This window comes from Podarcis bocagei (genome assembly GCF_964188305.1).
Source record: "Podarcis bocagei genome assembly, chromosome: 15".
In the NCBI taxonomy this organism is placed as follows: Eukaryota; Metazoa; Chordata; class Lepidosauria; order Squamata; family Lacertidae; genus Podarcis; species Podarcis bocagei.
This window is the reverse complement of record NC_138141.1, coordinates 21,705,318-21,725,975: the sequence shown is the minus strand read 5'-3', so window position 1 is coordinate 21,725,975 and position 20,658 is coordinate 21,705,318. Positions and strand designations below refer to the sequence as shown.

Genomic DNA, 20,658 nt, shown 5'->3' with positions numbered 1-20,658 from the left:
GGGGCGAGGGGAGCTTCTCCCACAGGTCTGGTTACCACTCTGTTTTATATACTGCAAATTGTTTTACCCTCTCTTCTGTTTTGCCTTCGCTCCCCGGAGCCCCAACCATAGCATCAGATCGATTTGAACTCATTACTTCTCCCCTGGAGTCCAGCCAGAGGCTCCATTATCTGTGCTGAGCCGGGAATCAGCCCAACCACCGGCCCACCTGCAAGCTTCCGTCTGTTCCTCCCTGACTCCTTGGAGATGCTTTGAGGGTGTATAGAAGGGGCTGGAGGAAGAGGGGGCAGGTTGAGGAGAGAGTCAACTCAGCATGTTTGCTTTCTCTCTTGCGCGGTTCAGTAATGATATCTAGTTTCTTTCAAGCCATTTAAGCGAGCCACCCCTTTCCCTCTATATTTCTCTCTGCCTTTTGTCAGAGAACTCCAAAGTCTTGTCATAAAGCATGTCAGGCCTTGTTCTGAAGGCTGGGTGCTTTCTAACAATGCATCCCTTCCACGTTGAAGCTCCAACCCCTCTCCACCCCTCCCTGCATCTCCTTCCATCAAAGACTGCAGCGCTTAAAACCATCTCCCCTTGTCCTTGGAGTGACTTAGTTCCTCCATCCAGGGCTGGGGACAAGTATGCAGCTAGGAAGGAAGGCAGTCAGAAGGGATTGAGAGATGTGCTCAGGGTTCATCTTTCCCAGTAGTGGGGAATCTTTTCCAGCTCAAGGACCACATTCTGTTCTGGGGCAGCTTTCTGGGGGCCGCATTCCAGTGGCAGGCACATCCACTGGCAAAAGTGGGGTGGCTCAATGAATGTAAATGCTTTGTTGTTGTTTAGTTGTTTAGTCATGTCTGCCTCTTCGTGACCCCATGGACCAGAGCACGCCAGGCACTCCTGTCTTCCACTGCCTCCCGCAGTTTGGTCACACTCATGCTGGTAGCTTCGAGAATACTGTCCAACCATCTCGTCCTCTGACGTCCCCTTCTCCTTGTGCGCTCAATCTTTCCCAGCATCAGGGTCTTTTCCAGGGAGTCTTCTCTTCTCATGAGGTGGCCAAAGTATTGGAGTCTCAGCTTCAGGATTTGTCCTTCCAGTGAGCACTCAGGGCTGATTTCCTTAAGAATGGATAGGTTTGATCTTCTTGCAGTCCATGGGACTCTAAAGAGTCTCCTCCAGCACCATAATTCAAAAGCATCAATTCTTTGGCGATCAGGCTCCTTTATGGTCCAGCTCTCACTTCCATACATCACTACTGGGAAAACCATAGCTTTAACTATACGGACCTTTGTTGGCAAGGTGATGTCTCTGCTTTTTAAGATGCTGTTTAGGTTTGTCATTTCTTTTCTCCCAAGAAGCAGGTGTCTTTTAATTTCGTGACTGCTGTCACCATCTGCAGTGATCATGGAGCCCAAGAAAGCAAAATCTCTCACTGCCTCCATTTCTTCCCCATCTATTTGCCAGGAAATGATGAGACCACTGGCCATGATCTTTGTTTTTTTGATGTTGAGCTTCAGACCATATTTTGCGTTCTCCTCTTTCACCTCATTAAAAGATGTAAACGCTACCTTTGTGCAATATGCTAGTTTCTGCACACTCAAACCACCCATCTTTAACATTCAACTGGGCAAGGAAGAGGCATTATCACAGCTCAGTGACACATTCTGGCCAGGCAAGGAATGGCTGAGGAGGAAGTATCACCTGGAGAAAATCCTGGGGACCAAATACACTAAGGAGTTGGTGTTCTCTCTGCCATGCTGCCTGCCCATTAGCTGGTAGAATTTTCATCTCCAGCCGGGCATGGACCCAGGTGTCAATGGTTCTCAACCACTAGCTAGTTAACAAAAGGCTGGCTCTAGAACGTGACTCTGTGGCTGGCTTGGTGACACGTTACATGACAGGGCAAATGTTCATCCACTGGGCATATGACCCATTTTCATAACTGGATTTTCATAAATGTCCCTTCCAATTGGATGGACGTTTTGGTCGTTCAGCAATAAAAAGCAAATATGATAGATGGGATCAGGCAACCCATGTCCGCAGTTGTGTGTGACCTAAAGGATGTGGAGAAATTTCATGTAGAACCTTTGCCAAGCTGGTGCCCTCCAGATGTTTGAGACTAGAGCTCTCACCAGCCTTGGCCAGCACAACTGTGCTGGTTGGCACCTCTCAGACGTTTTGAACTGTAGATACCAAAGGTACCAGGCTCCCAGTGGCTGTTACAGTAAACTAAGGAAATGGAAGAACCAAATTATAGGTGCTGCTTTCTTGGTCTGTGGAAGAGGAAGTTTAAGAAATGGTGAATGGCACGCACCAGTGAAAGGAGAAGTTTGAATCTTGGCTGGTGTTAATGTAAAAATTGCTCAAGCTGTCAAACAGGGGAGTTGAACAAACAAGAGGGCCCAGCAGTCTTGAAAGCTGCACAAGAGGGTTTTCATCTGTGACCCTTCCTCTATATTTAGAAAAACCAATAAAAGTGTCCAGTGTTACTTTAAGAGGCAGGAGGAGCTTTATATTCAGAACAAGCACCCTCCAACTCAAGGAGACGGTGCTATCCTGTTCCTATCGTACTTGTAGGGTTTCCATGGGCATTTGGTTGGTCTCTGGGTATTCCCACCTCACTATTTTCAGGTGGGAACAAAACATCCCCCCCTTTTTAAAGGACTTTTAGAGGTAAGGAAGATGTGCTGGATAACATTTGCTTGACCCAGTGTTGTCTAGCCTCCTAGCAGGCAAGTTGTAAAGGTAAAGGTAAAGGCACCCCTGCCCATACGGGCCAGTCTTGCCAGACTCTAGGGTTGTGCGCTCATCTCACTCTATAGGCCGGGAGCCAGCGCTGTCCGCAGACACTTCTGGGTCACGTGGCCAGCGTGACAAGCTGCATCTGGCGAGCCAGCGCAGCACACGGAACGCCGTTTACCTTCCCGCTGGTAAGCGGTCCCTATTTATCTACTTGCACCCGGAGGTGCTTTCCAACTGCTAGGTTGGCAGGCGCTGGGACCGAACGACGGGAGCGCACCCTGCCGCAGGGATTCGAACCGCCGACCATGCGATCGGCAAGTCCTAAGCGCTGAGGTTTTACCCACAGTGCCACCCGCGTCCCCTAGCAGGCAGGTTGTAGTGAATGCTAAATAAACAGGTTGTCTGGAAGTGACTTGTGGGAAGAGGACTTGGGAACTAGGCTCCCAAATGTTCTTACATTAGTTATGGCTGAGCTTCATAGAACTGTGGTCTCTTAATGGCCACCGATCTTGAGTGACCAACCAGATGCCCATCATGGGTTTCCTTTTCCTTTTCTTATTTTTTATTTCTTGCTCACAAGTGCAGAATAGGTGTCCCTTTTCCCCCCTGCTGCCTTGTGAGGGGGGTATTCCAAGAGAGAAAAAAGCTATGGGCAGGATATGGGCTTTTGTGGCAGTCTGTCCCCTGTAACGCATGATACAGGCACTGAACCCCAGTCCCAGACATAGCAAGGCGCCATTTTGGAAGAACCACTCTCTGCTTCTCTTGTGTGGTTGGTGGCTGTGTGTGTTACTTCTGTGGCGGAGCCTTTCCCTGCTGGTTGTAAGAATTAAATTTCCGTCTGCCATACTTGTGGGTCCTTGATTCAGAATTATTATGTTGTCAAAAAAGGTGCATGTGATTAGCTCTTGTTACGATGAGGCTATAGGAACTTGGGAAGATAAGCAAGTTGAGAAAGCTGAGATGGTCATTGAAGGCAATGGTGGTCTTCTTCAACCTTCCCCTTTAGGGGTTCAGGTCTTCTCAGAGGGTTCTTGCTGTCATATCCTGCTTCTGGCCTTTCCAGAGGCATCTGGAAAAAAACACCTCCTTCCCTGCAGACCATCCTGGGCATTAGGATCAGCTATGGGGCCCTATTAGTAGTTCAACCACCCTCAGAGGTTTGGAGGTCGTGGTGGAAGCCTTTGAGAGGCCCTAGGCTGTGGAATTCCCTCCCTAAAAGAGGTCCATCTGACATCTTCAACATATAGTTTTAATTCTGTGTTGCAAATGCACCTCTTTACACTTGGCCTTGACATCTAATGGACGTGTTTTAAGACCCACCCTGCTATTGTGACTGTAAGTTGTTTTAAGCTGTTCTCAATGCTGATTTTTAAAATTGCTGTAAGCTGCCCTGGGACCTGGTGGTGGGTAGGTCTCTCGCTGTTTGTGGAAGCAGTGTCTGAGTAGCACATGGAAACAACACCGGTGTCTTCCCCTCCCTCCCCAAATCTGCTTTGTCCAGATAAAGCAAAGAACATCAGCAGAAGTAATTTGGGATTTCCTTGTAGGATGGAGGTGGGGTGGGTGTGGTACTCTAATCCCACCAGCTAAATGCACATGTAATGCCATATATACACGTCCAAGCCTTTTCTGTTTGTCTGTTGTCTGGATGAATCAAACCCCAGCAGATGTTCAACAAAAGGGCCATATCCCCCCAGACGGGTCCAGCATCCTGCTTGGGGGATCTGTGATGTCATTGTGGAACAAATGGGAGGTGGGGAATGGGCGGGCAGGATATGACTGGTGGTGAGGAGGAAGAAGAGAAGGGGGTAATTGGAGCAGCCTGGCAGGTCTGCCCACAGCTGGGGTTGAATAGAAACCTACTTGTGTAGGGGCCTAATCTCCGGATCCTCCACCTGTTCCCTTGCAAACAGTGTCTGGAAAGTCACTTTAGTGGGTGCAGCCAATTTCCCTTTCTTGGGCTTGATAGAAACAGCAGCCTCTGTGTGTGCATCTTGGAGGAAACACAGCTGGTGTTTCCCCTGTCCTTCCAGACTTTAAAAATAAGAATAAAAGCCCCGGGCCAAGATAGGCCTGGAAAAAGGCCAATTATGTGACTCACAGAAAGCATTCCTACCATTCACCTGTGAATTTTTGATAAATTTTATGTCTGATTTTTCGAGTTTGATCTTATCGGCATTTTATTATGAATATTTTATATTGTTCTATGTAAACTGTTTAAAAGGGTGTTTGTTTGTTTTTGCTGATTAAGGGGTATATGCATCTTGATGGGAAAATAAAGAAATGTGCCAGCCTCTGGGAAATGGAACAAGGGAGAAGATTTTTTTTTACTGAGGAAACTAGTCTTCAGTATAAAATAAGGGAAGCAGTTGTTTTTTAGTGTAATATAGAATTCCTCACATGGGGATGGTTTGAGGGTGGGATGGGATACAGGGTGTGTGGCTGAGTTAGAAAGTCTTATTGGCTTCTTGCATAAGGTGGAAGCCCCTTCCAACTGAAGAGACACACTATCATGAACTGGGAAACATTCATAAAGGAAGTGTACTCTGCACATGCTCTGAGGTACTTGGCTCATAGGGTTAGGATGGTGATGATTATACACTCTCTTTTTCCCTTTCCACACTGGCAGCTCTTTGATGCTCAAGGGGTACATACGTAAGCTGGTTTTATACCAATTTCAACTGTCATGGCTTCCCTCAAAGAATCCTGAGGCTTTCTGTGTAGCCAAGGTGCTGAATATTTGGCAAAAGAGCCAGAATGGTTTCCTAGAGAGGCAGAAATGACTATTGAACCAGTTTAAAGACTTTCTGGGGTAAATATGGAATGACCTCTCCAGGAGTCTCCAGGGGAGAGGCCTTCAGAGACCAGCCATCCACCCTGTTGCCAAGCAACCAGTACAGTCAATGGGAAATTCACATAAACTTATTGATACTTGGAGGGGACCGTGGGGGATTCTTTTCTAATTTGTTTTAGTGGTGTGAAAATGCCTCTTTAAAGACAATGCTTGCTACCTGCAGTTTTTAAAAGCACTTGTATTCTTTTTTTAAAAAAAAATTAATCCTGTCTGCGGTTAATCTTTTTTATAAAAAAAAGTTTTTATTGCTATAATCCAGAATTCTGGGTGCTGTGGACCCCCAAATATTGGTGGAGTTCAATTATCTCTGACCATTGGCCATACTCCTTAGGGCCCTATCTGCATTATACATTTAAAACGGTATCATACCACTTCAAACGGGTGCACCTTTCACACAAGGATATTGGGGGAACTATAGTTCATAGTGCTGAATGTAGTTAGGGAACCGCTTTTCCTCTCAGAGCGCTACAGTTCCCAGAATTCATTGGGTAGATGGATTGACTGTTAAATCACTCTAGAAACTATAGCGTTGTGAGGGGGGAAAGGATTTTGCCTAACAACTCTCAGCAGCCTTAACAGGATTCTTTGAGGGAAGACATGACTGTTTAAAGTGGTAGGATGTTGCTTTAAAGATATATTGTAGCCAGGACCTAGGACTGATGGGATTTGGAGTTCAACCACAACTGCAGGACCACAGCATCTCCACCCCTGGATTAATGGGTGTGAACTGTGGTAAAAGTATACTAACATATGGGAAAAAGAACAAATTCTCCTTTGCTTTTAAGTGGGTGTGGTACAGATGTGAAATATTGCAGGGTACGTGAGTTGTACTGTCTTTTTTTGGGGGGGTGGAATCATATTGCCAATTTATTATATGGTTAGTATTCAGACAATTAATGGTAGGGGTTTTAATTGTACAAATATTCAGTTCGTTAAGTGGTTAGATTTGATGTGTGAGAAAAGCAGTCAACTGTTCTAAAGAGAAAAGCCGTACTTTCTTTTTTAGATCATGTGTGCAGGTGTCACAGCTGGTGTCTCAGAAGGGTTAGTCCCTTTTATGTCCCAGGAGGCAAGGCTTCTTCTAAAATGAACCTGTGGGGTCCCCCCCTTTAAAAAAAAAAAAGGCTCTAAAATGGGCAATCAAAATGATTAAGAGGATGGGTGTTTCTGAATACCAGTTGCTGGAATCCCCAGGAGAGGAGAATGCCATTACACTCATGTCCTGCTTCTAGCAGCCAGATTATTATATTCTTATAAATACTTGTATTTTCGTTTATTTGTTTTTTAAAAAAATGTTTCCCAGAAATGTAAGCATTTAACCAACTAGATGTTGCAGCCGCTGATGCTTAACATTGTGTGAAGAGCTTGCAAGGAAGGGAGACTAAAATAATCCGTGGAACAAGTTAGTCTTGCAAATATTATGGGCTTTTGCCTGCTAGGAAATTCACACAATGGGCATGGCATTCCTTCTTTCACTTGTTGGAGGTCCAAAAAAGAATACAGTGGACCCTCTGGATACGAACTTAATTCGTTCACAACCCAAAAATAATGTAAATAGAGGCGTGCTTCTGCGCACGCGCACAGCGCGATTGAGCACTTCTGTGCATGCGCGTGCGGCAAAACCCAGAAGTATACATTTCCAGGTTTGCCGTGACCATAACCCAAAGATTCTGTATCCAGAGGGATACATAAGTAGAGGTACGACTGTTTATTTTCCCAGAGAGGATTGGAAAGGGAGGACAAGAATTGCTCTCCCTAGAAAGCAGCTGAGGTGTTGCCTGGAGTTCTTACCTCAAATGTTTCCTCCCCTCTTTCTCTCAGGAGGAGCGGATAGCAATGTGGCAGTCTATATGCCAGATTTGGTGGAGGCAAAGCTTGGGGATACAGCCATTATCAAATGCGAATTCGCCCTCCCAGAGAATGGCAGCTACGTTTATGTCAACTGGTACTCGGTAAGTCAAAAGAGGGCTGTTTGGGAAAGGTTGCTTTGGGGAGAGGGTTGGGAATGGAGAAACACCATAGTCCCCTCCTTAACTTGTGAAGGCAAGAAGTACATAGCGGGCCAGGGACATGTTCTTTACCCTTGTTCCCAGCTTCCCTATGTGCTCCTCTCCTGTTGAGTGTGGAAGGTTGAAGAGGGCTTCTAAGTGCATTCCGCTTAGAGAACCTGCTGAGAACCATCCCCACAGTCTGGAACTCTGCACTCTCAGGGCTCAGAATTATGAGGAGGCTTCAAAGTGCATTCAGCTGAACATGCATAGAAAGCCCCTTTTGATGCAGTGTGTTAAGGTTGGGGATAGGGCAGCTGTTGGACCCAGCATGTATTGGGGACATTGTGATGCCAGTGCACGGGCACCTAGTTCCTTACACACCTTTTTCTTGAGTATTTTAAACTGAACACCTAAAGAGGACTTGTGTCCTTGTGCTTTCATTGGGCTCAACCAGAGTTGAAAGTGAATGGAAGCTTTTGAGTGATGCAGAGCTATTTGTCACTCTGGAGGAACACTCTGGATCATGGAATCATAGGATTATAGAATTGGAAGGGACCACGAGGGTCATCTTGTCCCAACCCCCTGCAAGGCAGGAATCTTTTGCTAAACATGGGGTTTGAACCCACAATCTGCAGTTAGCCCCTTCACTTTCCATTGTGCTTGTCCACTTTGTCCAAAGCTTGATCTTGTTCATTAATCATATTCCCCTCTCCCCTGGTTTGCCTTTTAAATCCCATTTTTCAGCAATCCTTTGTTGTGTCTCACTGAAATCTCTCATTCTCTGCTTGCACCAGGTTCCCTTCTACCCCCACCCTCACTGCCTTTTTATTAGTTCTTACCTCTCCTGCCAACCCTATGTCTCTAGCCTTACAGCGTAATTCCTTTGGGCTGAGGTCTTTACTGTGTTAAGCTGAATGTGGAAAAACTCAGGATAGACAAAAGGAAGTACTGGACACTGTACATAGTTAAACTATGGAATTTGCTGTGGCAGGATATAGTGATTACTGCCAACTTCGGGCAGTTTTAAAAGGGGATTAGAATATTCACAGAGGACAAGAATATCGTATCTCCTATATCAGAGGCAGATTGCCCTTTGACTACCACTTGCTGGCGAGAGCACATGTGGGAATGAACTGTTGCACTCATATCTTCTTTGTGGGCTTCCCATAAACATTCAGTTGGCCACAGTGGGAACAGAATGCTGAACTAGGTGGGCCTTTACTCTGATCCAGCAGGACTGAGTTCTTATAGGCTTTCCCACACTGCCATCGTGTGGCAAATCACCCACTGGGCAGTCCCTCTAGGAGGAAAAAGCTCCTCCACCGTGACCTAACCCTGTTTCAAAGAAACTTCAGTAAAACAAATTTGGGGTTTATTTGAATGAAGGCATTCTGTAACTGTAGGCACCAGGGAACATCTCATTCTAACACTTATACATTTTAAATACTGGTGAATTTTTAAGTAAACTTTCATAATTGGCTAGATTTGCACCACTTGTGTGTTGCATTTATCAAAATTCTTTAACTGAATGCAATGCACAAAGCCACCGTGTTGAAGACACAATAATAGTAAAAGCCTATGAATGCCTGTATGGAAGTAAGTCCTGCTCAATGGGACTTAGTCCCATAGGATTGTGGCCTAAAAAATCCCAGGGTTTTTTTAAAAATAGGGGCAGCTGTAAAGCACATCCTAATGAAGTTGTGCAATGGAGTGTTGGCAGCTAAAATCAAAAGTGATTTATTGTGAGTTTCTTTTCTTTTTCAATAGATGGCACTTTTTGCTCTTCAGTATATCTCTTTTGTTCGTTCTTTCTTATTTATTTATTTATTTATTATTTCACAAAATTTATGTATCACTTGATTGTAAGAAAACCAAAGTGGTTTACAAAAATATAAAAGCATTAAAATTCTCAGTAAAGCACAGTTAAAGGCACTTAAAAATATTCAGAACGTCCCTTCTGAACATCAGTGCAACAGAGAGAGCATGCAGACATTCAGGAAATCGCGATCAAGGGGAGGCTGTTTGTGGCAGGAGCAATCTATGCACTATGCTTATTGGTTGGAATCTTGTGACATCAGAAACAAACCCACGCTTCCTGGTCCATTCATAAATGGACTGAATGATCTTTTAAATGTGTAAAAGCACGGGCAGCTGTTTAAACAGCAGCAACGGTAGAAGTTGAGCTTCATTCACAGAAAGTGGAAAAAATGCTTCAAACTCCTCCTGCGTGTTACCAATCTTCCATGCTTCTCTCAGGTATTTGCAAACTTGAATGTCCCTGTGCTCCTGAACAGCACCTAGACTTCTTTTACTTTTGGAAGTCAGGACTCTTAACCCTTCCTGGCCTTCTCCACCCATGGACAGCTGTCAAGTCCTGTTGCCACAGGTGCTTCTCTCTCTTCAAACACACATCCTCTCCTACTTGGCGTTGGCTACTGGCAGTAGGGCATGCATGACCTTGGATGGGAGGGCCGGGTTTTGCCCTCTATTTGCACTGCGGCATTGTAGTGCGTGCTATCTCTCTTTCTCTGATGTTTTAGATGGAGAAGGGAAAAATGGAAAGGAAGAAGCTCATCTACATGGTCCAGGGCAAAGAACACCAAGATGAGCCTCCCAATGACCGGTTAAGCATCACACCTGATTTCTTCCTCAAGATTAACAAGGTGGTCCTGCAGGATGCCAAGAATTACGTGTGCCAGGTGGGGTTCGGCATGCACGGCGTCGCTGAGAACCGGAGTGAACTGCGCGTCTCCAGTGAGTGGTACTGGGGCCCCTTATCCTACAGCAGGTGCAATACACAGTGTTTTTGCAATCCAGACCTTCCTCGGATTGCATACCTTGCTGGATTGCAGGTGGGGCATGTGCTTAGCTGTCCACAGGCAACCACACAGCACCCCCTTCATCCCAACTAGATTTGTTGTTAGTCACTGGGAGGCACATCCTGTGGTTGCTTCGTCACTGTGGTCCCCTGAACCTCACAGAATGGCTGTGCGCCTGATGCGTAGTTGCGCCAAGCTTTTCTTCTTCTTTTTAATGCCCCCTCTGCCCCTGTTACCATGACACTTTCTCTACGCTCTTGGCCCTTGTTCGTGCCACAGTCGTGGGTTGGTTTGACATTTGTATCCCACCTTCCTCCCGTAAGGGAACCCAAGATGTAGTGCACATTTGGTTCCCACATACTGATCAGACTCTGGTCTCCTTACATTTAGAAAGGTGGCTGCTTCAAAGCGGCTTCAGAACACACCCTGGGACCCAAACTTTGTTCTTCTGCAGTTTGGTGGCAGCCTTTTGCACTGGGGAGGCTGGGTTTTAACCCACTTGCGCTAATATTTATAGAGGTCAGCCTTGTAAATAAGCCCACAACAGTTGCTGGTCCGTAATTCTTGTTTATGTCATGGTGACCATGGAAGAGGGGAAAGACCCTTCCTTTGCACCTAGCATGGAAATGCAGACCTTAAGCCAGGCTAGTAAAATAATTGCCTTCTGCCAAGCCGCCTAGCAGAGGAGGAACATAATGAGCCATCCCTCCTTCCCCCAGACTAGTATGGAAACTGGGTGGGCTAGCAGAAGAGATACAAACAACCCATCTCTCCTCTACCTCTTGAGTTACTAAATGCAAGGCTCGAGATCAGTCCTTCCATTCCCATGACACTGCCAAGAAGAGAACAGGACCCAAGGAGTTTACATCTCTAAGTCTAACACTGGGGCAGGGGAGGGAGAAGTGACCAGAGGATGAATATATGGTTATTTCAGTTAACACACTTAAGCTTGGTTACGGTAGAATATGGGTTCCGCCAAGGTTGGTTTTGAGGAGAGATTTGAAGCAAGTAAGAGAGGTGGACTTGTGCTGGTTGTATAGGAGTCTGTTCCAGGCTTATGGTCAAGAAGGGTGAAAAGAGTGAAGCCTTTTGAAGAGGGAAAATACCTTTGAATGGTGGTGTAGCCAGAGGAATGAAGCTCATTGATGGGGGTGAGTTAGGATATGAGAGCAGAGAGTTGATGGGGCACTGAAGGTAAGAGGGCTTATTGTGTGTCCATTTTGCCCATGGGGCTTATTGCACAGTAAGAGGACATTCCCAGCAGAGTCTAGGCTGTGGTTGTTTTATTCCCTTCTGCCTCACCACTTAGCCCTGCCTGGTTTCTTTCTTCTTTTAGAAGCTCCAGAAAAACCTGAGATTCAGAAGACTAATCGTGGTATCAGCACAGGAGACCCTCATTTGAGTGAGGTAAGAACTGTGCCGTGTTTAGTGCACCTGCAATTATTATTAATTACCTGCCCTTTACCATAACGTCCCAAATTAATATACAACTTTAAAAACAGTTTAAAACTTGCAAGTAGGGAGGGAGATGGTCTTTCGCCTACTTGGGTCCTGAGTTGTTTAAAGCTTTATATATGAGTACAAAGCTTTATATATGAGTTGATTAAAGCTTTATATATGGGCACAAAGTAGAGAGCCTTGGCTATGTGGGAATCTGCAGACAGTAGAAGTACTCCTTGAATTATACTCAAACCAGGCTAAACCTAGAGTAAGGTTACCAGATTTTTTTCAATGAATCCAGGGACACTTTTCAACTTCAATCAATTTTGTATGGGGACTGATTTGTCAATCCGGGGACTGTCCCCGGGAAACGGGGACATCTGGTAACCTTAACCTAGAGGCAAATCCTAGCCCTTTTGTCTCATCTAGCAGTGGAATGGAAAGGGAGAGGGAGTGGCAGTGCACTGAGACTCCACACACTGACCACCTAAAGCCCAGGCCAGAGTTCCCTTTGCCTGACAGTTTGTATGTCCAGGTTTTTCTTTCCGGCCAAAAGCCTAACATTCTCAAGAGAGCCAAATTTGACTATTGCTAGCAGTAAGGGGGATGTAGCAGTAAAGACTACATTTTTTGCTGAAGCAGCAAGAAGGTAATTTTAGCACCAAAAAATCATTAGGAGTACTACACAGTGGTGCGTTAGAGACTTTGCACAGCCCACAGCTATCAAGATATCGTAAAGGAGACTATGAGCCAATTGCCCAGCCTTGATTTATGGAAGTGATGTTTTGTTGCACTAGCAGGAAGCCTTTTTATGTAATCTGGTCTGGATCTAGAATGGAACAAGATAAATCAGTCTAGGATTTGAACCCGTGGACTATAAGCTCTGAAGAGTATGGAGTGTTTGAGTCTGTCTGTCTTTCAGATTGCAACCTGCACCAGCCGCAATGGCTATCCAACACCAACCCTCACTTGGTACAAGGATGGAGTCCCTCTGAAGTTGGATGGGAATGGTGAGTCATTAACAGGTTAAATCTGTTAAAGCAGACTCGGAGGCATAGAAAAGCCGGGTACAGTCCAGAAGCTTATTACAAGGCAAAGGGTTAGCAGGAATTAAGCCCAGTCTAGGCACAAGGGCCCAGGGTTCACAAGTCCAAGATGCATATTAAGAATTCCAATGTGGCACAGGAGCTGTGATGTTCTATCAAGTTTCCCTGCCTACCCAGCATGCTTTTAAGCAGAGGCAAAGATGGCCAGCTACTCCTCACGAGAAGCCCTGTTCCTATGGGGGCTCCAAGCTGCTGCCTTTGGAGGGATGTGCCTCCTCTTTTTTTCTTGAGTTGCCATTGTCATCTTCTTGCTCCAGTGCCTGCAGTTCCTGGTCTGAATCAGAGTCCTTCAAGGGAACTGTGACAATAGGTCATGGTGCCCCAAAAGGCAGAGTCTTGGCTGCAGAACAGTATGAGTAATGATGGGTGAATAGTACAGGTTGGGGCAGCTCAGCAGGGGAAGGAATGGCTGCTTTCATGGATCGGCATCTCCATCACACATCCGCTGGTGTTATTGGCAGCTCCCTCCATCCTCGGCCTCTGGAGGAAGTGACTTAATTATCCTTAATTATATTGGGCAGACTGTAATCGTAAGCTGCCATGGGAGTTGATCTTGCCTGTAAAGTGGGTTATAATATGTTAAATGATACAATATGGGGCATCAAAGCTCATGGGAAAAGCAAAACATCAGGGCTACAGATCTGTGAAACGTTAGCACAAGGGTCAGCAACCTTTTTCAGCCGTGGGCCGGTCCACCGTCCCTCAGACCATGTGGTGAGCCGGACTAGTGAAGAAAAAAAATCAACAAATTCCTATGCCCCACAAATAACCCAGAGATGCGTTTTAAATAAAAGCACACATTCTACTCATGTAAAAACACCAGGCAGGCCCCACAAATAACCCAGAGATGCATTTTAAATAAAAGGACACATTCTACTCATGTAAAAACACGCTGATTCCCGGACTGTCCGCGGGCCAGATTTAGAAGGTGATTGGGCCGCATCCAGCCCCCAGGCCTTAGGTTGCTACCCCTGCGTTAGCACATGCCAGTATGTTGAGTTTGCAGTAAGGGTTGTCTTAGCTGGAGAAACAAGGCCAGGTGACCTTTGCAGCATAAACTGCTCCTTAGCAGAGTAACATGTAAGGTTTGTAGCTGCTCTTCAGAATAGTCTTCTACTTGACCCTTCACCCATGCACACTTTTCACAAATTAAATGCTCTTCCTAAACCTCTCCTCTCTTCCTCTTTCAATCAGAAATTGAGATCCGTCCCGGCCTCATCAAGGAATCAAGTGGCCTGTGGACTGTCCGCAGCACCCTTTCGGCAAAAGTCACCAAAGAAGACCGCAGTGCTGAGTTCTACTGCCAAGTCAGTTACACCCTGATGGGGAATAACAAGACATCCAAGTCGGACAGCTTCAAAGTCGACGTTCATTGTAAGGCTGAGCTCCTTTTAGCAGCACTGAGCACATTCATTGGGAGGTCTTAAGAAAGGAGAAGACCGAGCCTCATGCAGAAGTACAACTAGGGATGGACTTTGGGGCCAAAACCCAGGACCCCACATCCCAAGGGACCTTGAGGACCAACCAGTACATTAAGGGGAGCTACATGGGTGCTGTTATTGGGGGTAAACACATGACATGTAATAGGGCGGTATATAAATTCTAATAATAATAATAATTAAAAAATAATTTGGTGTGGCAGTCCCCTCCTCCTTGCCCCTCCCAGCAGTTCTTTATCTCTTTATAAATTATTTGGATTAAGGAATTTAGGGAATGCTCATCCAACTTGCAGATGTCACCAAACTAGGAGGGGTAGCTAATGCCACAGAAGACAGAATTGGGATTCAATATGAACTTGATGGGTTGGAGATCTGGGCCAGAACTAACAAAATGAATTTCAATAGGGGCAAGTGTAAGGTTCTAACTTAGGCAGGAAGAAACAGATGCATAAATGTAGGATGGGGGACACCTGGCTTACGAGCAGCGCATGTGAAAAGGATCTAGGGGTCTTGGTCGACCACAAGCTTAACATGAGTCAGCAGTGTGATGCAGCAGCAAAAAAAAACACCTAATGTTATTCTAGGCTTCATCAACAGAAGGAAAGTATCCCAATCAGGGGAGGTAATAGTGCTGCTCTGTTTTGCCTTGGTCAGACCACATCTACTGTGTCCAGTTCTGGGTGCCACAATATTAAGAAGGATATTGACAAGCTAGAACATATGCAGAGGAGGGCGACCAAGATGATTAAGGGTCTGGAAACCAAGTGTCTTATGAGGAACAGTTGAGGGAATTGGGTTTCTTTAGCCTGGAAAAGAGGCCTGTCACAAGGAGGAGGAAGCAAGCTTGCTTTCTCCTGCTCCAGAAGCTAGGACCTGAACCAATGGTTTCAAGTTACAAGAAAGGAGAGTCCCAACTAAACATCAGGAAGAACTTTCTAGCAGTATGAGCTTCTTTAGACAGTAGAACAGATCCCCATGAAAGGTGGTGGACACTCCGTCCTTGGGAGGCTCTAAAGCAGAGGTTAGGTGGCCATCTGCCATGGCCGCTTTAGTTGAGATTCCTGCATTGCAGGGGATTGGATGAGAAGCCCCACTTCCAGCTCTTAGGATTCCTTGATCTGCTGTGTCTCCCAAGTTTCTCTGTCTGCGCTTATTAGGAGAAGCACCAGAAGGCGAATGAAGGTTCTTTTTTCCTCTGCCCCTCTCTGTAGACCCCTCTGAGAGTCTCCGCTTCGTGATTGATGCTCCAGGCCCGGATGTGAAGGAGGGAGATAATGTGACCCTGCGCTGTGAAGCAGATGGGAACCCGCCACCTCTGTATACTTTGTACAGAATGGAGGTGAGCTTTGATTGCGTCTAGGGGGTTTGTGGCCCTACTAAACATCTTCCAAGACAACAATGCCCATTTACACCACAAAGAACTCATAACCCACCTACTTTCAGCAGCCAGAAACACCATAACCAGACACTGGAGAGACCTGCCAGGAGTAAGCATGGACCAATGGTACCAAATAGTCTGGGAAACAGCCTTACTAGAAAAATTAACCAATAAACTGAAACTGACACGGGGACAAACAGAAAAAGACACCTTTACCCTTCTATGGCTCCCCTTTATCACATACACAGCCCAGCAAGACGATGACAATAATCCACCAACAACATACAAATCAGTATGGCTAACCTGATCCAAAACACCCACTCATCCCACTCACACACAAAAACAAAGCTCACCACAGCCAATCACAAACAAACAAGCACACCCTAGGCCAACTCCAACCTCTCTCACCACCAAAGGAACACAAGTGAACAGCACAAGCAACGCTGACACCAAACCCTACATACATTAAGCATAATAGAAACATAATGTCTCAACAAATGCATAATGTCTTAACAAATGAAATGGATTTGTAAAAATGTTACATGGAAAAAATACGAGAGACATTGCACATACTTCTGTAAAACAAGAAAATAATAAAAGAATGGAGGTGAGCTTGCAGCACAGAGGAAGGTGCCGTATACCAAGCCACAGGCGCTAGGTCCATCTAGCTTAGTGCTGTCTACCACACTGGTCTTCAGCTGAGGGGTCATCCCCTGATTCAAGGCGGGTTGCAACAGAAGCACTACCACCATGCAGATATAAAGTACAAGATGAAGAGATGGGACCCTGAATGCATGTTTGAGTTAAAAAATCAACACTGGTAAAAAAATAATAAGTGAAAAGAAATCAGAAACCTAGAACAGACAGGCCATCAAATATCTGGAAGGGGCAGCAGGAAAATGTAACCCTGTCCTGAAAAGATAGATAGGATGTTGGTGACTGGGTCTCTTGGCTGGGCAGTATTTCCTCCTTGTTGTCATCAGCGTGCAGGTTCAGCCTTTGTCCTCCTTTGTCTTGCACTCTGCTAGGAGGAGGAAGCCTCCGAACAGGGTTCTGAACAGGGGTTCCTGCACCTTTACAACATCAACAAGGAGCGCAGCGGAGTCTACCTGTGCAAAGTGCTTGACCTGCAGGATGTTAGGCTTGTGGAGCTGACGGCCAACGTGACTCTGCTGGTGAACTGTGAGTAGGACCTGTGGGTTTTATTCAGTACAAAGTGGCCTGTTGGGTTTTCATTAGAGCCTTCATCTGGTTTTGAGAAATCTTAGCCGGCTGTTCTCGGGAGCATGAGCTGATTGATTTAAAACTGCATAAATGTGGGGATGGGAAGCTGGCTTCCTTGCTTTTGAATATGGCATTCACAGGAATCTTCTTGGGAGAGGTGGTTTTTGTTTTGACATCTGCCTTAGAATACAGGCACAGTGCTAAAATAATTAAGACGTTTTTCACAACATGCCAGCCAATCTATGGACCAAACATTGTACCCATAGTTGTCAGAGAACCCAGAATTTCATCAGTATGAGGGATGTGTGAGGGCCAAGCAGAAGCACTGGAGGCAGTGAGAGACAGGCAGTGGATATACTCCTCTTTGCCCAGCAAAGCTTCAGCAAAGCCTTCATGGATGTTCTGAGCTTGTTCTGCGTATCAGAATGACGTGGCTCTTCAGGTTTTGATTCCCAGGCAGATGTAACTGCTTGAGACAGATAGGTGCTGCTCCACAGTGCATAAAGATGGGGTGAAGCGAAGGAATCTCATTTGTGTTGCCTCAAGTATATGATTTCTCTCCCTTAGATCTTGATGAGCCTGTGATAACCTCTGTGCCTCCAGTGACCTCGCTCAGACAGCTGCAGGAAGGAGAGGATGCGCTCCTCACCTGTAATGCAACAGGCTCCAAGCCCTTGGCATTCCACTGGGAAAAGGTATTCTCATTTTAGGGCTGTTGACTTGAGTTAATGGTGTATTAGATTGCAATTCAAAAACACTTACTTTGCAGTAAGCCACATTGAAGTCCCACTGCACACAATGTAAACATGCACACAGTTGCTCTGTTAGCTGGTTATCTGTCTGGCTGTTGACCAGTTGGTAAACCAATACCATGGATTCTTGGTTCTCGAACTTAATCTGTTCCAGAAGTCTGTTCGACTCCCGAAATGTTAAAAAATGAAGGAGTGGCTTCCGATTGGCGCAGGTGCCCTGGAAACAATAGCTTGCCGTCTGGATGAAGTACAAGGACTTATTAGAAAGTAAGACCCCGAGGTGGTTATCACCAGTGGAAGCCAAGATTTCTAAAAAAAGGCCCAATATGGAGGCCTACTGGCCAAAATATTGGGAATTGGTTGAAAGAGTTGGAGATAGTTGGAAGCTCCAAAGCCAGGATAAACTAAAAAGTAAGGTGCGAGACTGGTTACATTATGCTCAAATTCAAGAGGTATTTAAAATGGATAAAAAAGTGGGTTTTCAGTTGGAGAAATCGAAACTGGAGACGGAGTTACTAGAACCAAAGACTAAAGTACTTTCGAGGATGTATGACTTGCTGCTTAAATGGAACACACAGGATGAGACAGTTAAATCTGCTATGATAAAATGGGCACAGGATGTAGGACACAACATTATGTCTGAGGACTGGGAAAGGTTATGGAACACCGGTATGAAATTTACGGCATGTAGTGCCTTGAAAGAGAACATTATGAAAATGGTATACCGGTGGTACATGACCCCAGTCAAGTTGGCTAAAATATATCATCTTTCTGATAATAAGTGTTGGAAATGCAAGGAGGCAGAAGGGACATTCTTTCACCTCTGGTGGACCTGCCCGAAAGTAAAGGCCTTTTGGGAAATGATACATAATGAGCTGAAAAGGGTATTCAAATATACCTTTTCTAAGAAACCAGAGGCCTTTCTTCTGGGCATGGTGGACCGGAAGGTGCCAAAGAAGGATAGAACCTTGTTTATGTATGCAACCACAGCAGCAAGGATCCTTATTGCAAAGTTCTGGAAGACACCAGATTTACCCACACTGGAGGACTGGCAGACGCAGCTGATGGACTACATGGAGTTGGCAGAAATGACTGGCAGAATCCGAGATCTGAGCGAAGAAACAATGGAGGAAGACTGGAAAAAATTTAAGGACTATTTGCAAAAATACTATAAGTTGTTTGAATGTTAAGATTGTGCACGATTAAGAAACGTCATGCTTCTGCAATTTATCTAAGTAAATGATAAAGCAAGTAATGATGAAAAAACGAGATAAATTAGGAACAAAATATTATGTTTATTAAAAGTCTTGAAAACAATTTACAAACTTTCGAAATTGGTAACATAATAAACTCAAAGGTACAATAAGATGTGAAACAAGATAATAAATTGCTGAACTGGTTAGAATAATGAAAGCAATGTTGAGAGGATGTGAGGAGGTCCAAAAGAAAGTGAATTTGATAATATTCAACTTTTGTCTTCTTTTTTCTATCTTTCTTCATGTATAAAAAAAAAAATGTTTCTTGTATGTTGCTATGTAAATTAATCTGTTAACCTTTGGAAAGAAACGCAATAAAAAATTTAAAAAAAAAATAAAAAAAAAAAAAAAGGAAACAATAGCTGACAGCCACATCGGATGTTTGGCTTCTGAAAAGTGTTCGAAAACCAGAACACTTCTGGGTTTTTGGTGTTTGGGAGCCAATTTGTTCGTCAAATAAGCCATTTCAAGAACCAAGGTTCCACTGTATATTTCACATCTGGCAACCAATGCACCCCTTGAGGGGCAGATAGTACATGGGTATACAAGTCTAAAAAGCCCAGGACACAAATTTTCACAGCCCTCTAGCAGCTATATGGCTCATTTACCAGAAGTACAGTGGTACCTCAGGTTAAGAACTTAATTTGTTCCTGAGGTCAATTCTTAAACTGTTCTTAACCTGAAGCACCACTTTAGCTAATGGGGTCTCCTGCTGCCGCTGCTGCGCGATTGCTGTTTTCATCCTGAAGCAAAGTTCTTAACCCAAGGTACTATTTCTGGGTTAGCGGAGTCTGTAACCTGAAGCATCTGTAACCCGAGGTACCACTGTAATGTATTTAGCATTAACTCTGAAAGTATCTACTTGATTCTGACCAAACTAAACCGCCCGATGTATATTGTGCTTTTCCAGAAAGGGAGGGTGATTGAGAAGGGGAATCTTCTGAACTTGACCAACGTCGGCTTCGACACCTCAGGCAAATACACCTGTGTTGTAGAGATGCCGATGCCAGGCACCCCTGCTGTTTCCCGCTCCAAACAGGTTCAAGTGACCGTCCATGGTAGGCATCGCACAGTGACAGCTCTCTCTAAGTATCTTTCCCCCCATCCCAGTCCTGGGTGCTGGGGCAGCAACAACAATTAGCCACCTCTTCTCCTTGCAGCAAAACCAGTGCTGGTCGCACGGAAGGAAGTGGTGCATGTCCAATCAGGCGAGATGGTGAACTTAACGTGCACCGGGTACTCGACACCCCCCTTGCTAATCTCATGGAGTGTCAATGGATCGGTAAGATGTGCTCTTTGTGGGGTTTATTTCAAAGAAATAAATGGAGAACGGTGAAACGAGGAGGGCCCGATTCAAATCTCACCTCATCAACAATTCACTTGGTGCACTTGCTTAAGCCACTGCTGTCTACCTCACTCCCCCCAATAATATAAAATGATATAATAATAATAATGGTCAACCTCGCAGGGGTATTTGTAAGGCTTTATGGGATGTGAATGCTTTATGAAACATGCTGCAGAAGGCAATAATATTTAACAAATGTTCCATATTTTTCATGTCCAAAGACTGTTTCAACAAAGTATGTGTCTTTCCCCCATTCAATATGCTTTAGTGTGCAGGGATGGGTAACTTGTGTCCTTCCAAATATTGTTGATTTGTGACTCCTCT

At 45.1% G+C, this 20,658-nt stretch overlaps 1 protein-coding gene across 5 annotated transcripts in view; it reads left to right on the top strand.

Moving 5' to 3' along the window:
• Positions 1-20,658, top strand: part of MCAM (melanoma cell adhesion molecule) — a 57,238-nt gene that overhangs the window by 22,907 nt on the left and 13,673 nt on the right. For 3 of the 5 annotated variants that reach the window (XM_081172542.1, XM_081172541.1, XM_081172544.1), the window contains 10 exons: positions 7,406-7,536; positions 10,116-10,329; positions 11,731-11,801; positions 12,757-12,844; positions 14,135-14,314; positions 15,591-15,718; positions 16,786-16,939; positions 17,549-17,676; positions 19,900-20,047; positions 20,150-20,271. In XM_081172542.1, coding sequence (XP_081028668.1) covers positions 7,406-7,536; positions 10,116-10,329; positions 11,731-11,801; positions 12,757-12,844; positions 14,135-14,314; positions 15,591-15,718; positions 16,786-16,939; positions 17,549-17,676; positions 19,900-20,047; positions 20,150-20,271 — 1,364 coding nt within the window. Of the gene's footprint in view, positions 1-6,285; positions 6,401-7,405; positions 7,537-10,115; positions 10,330-11,730; positions 11,802-12,756; positions 12,845-14,134; positions 14,315-15,590; positions 15,719-16,785; positions 16,940-17,548; positions 17,677-19,899; positions 20,048-20,149; positions 20,272-20,658 lie in introns of those variants that run through there. The other 2 variants (XM_081172545.1, XM_081172543.1) reach the window with 2 other exon arrangements.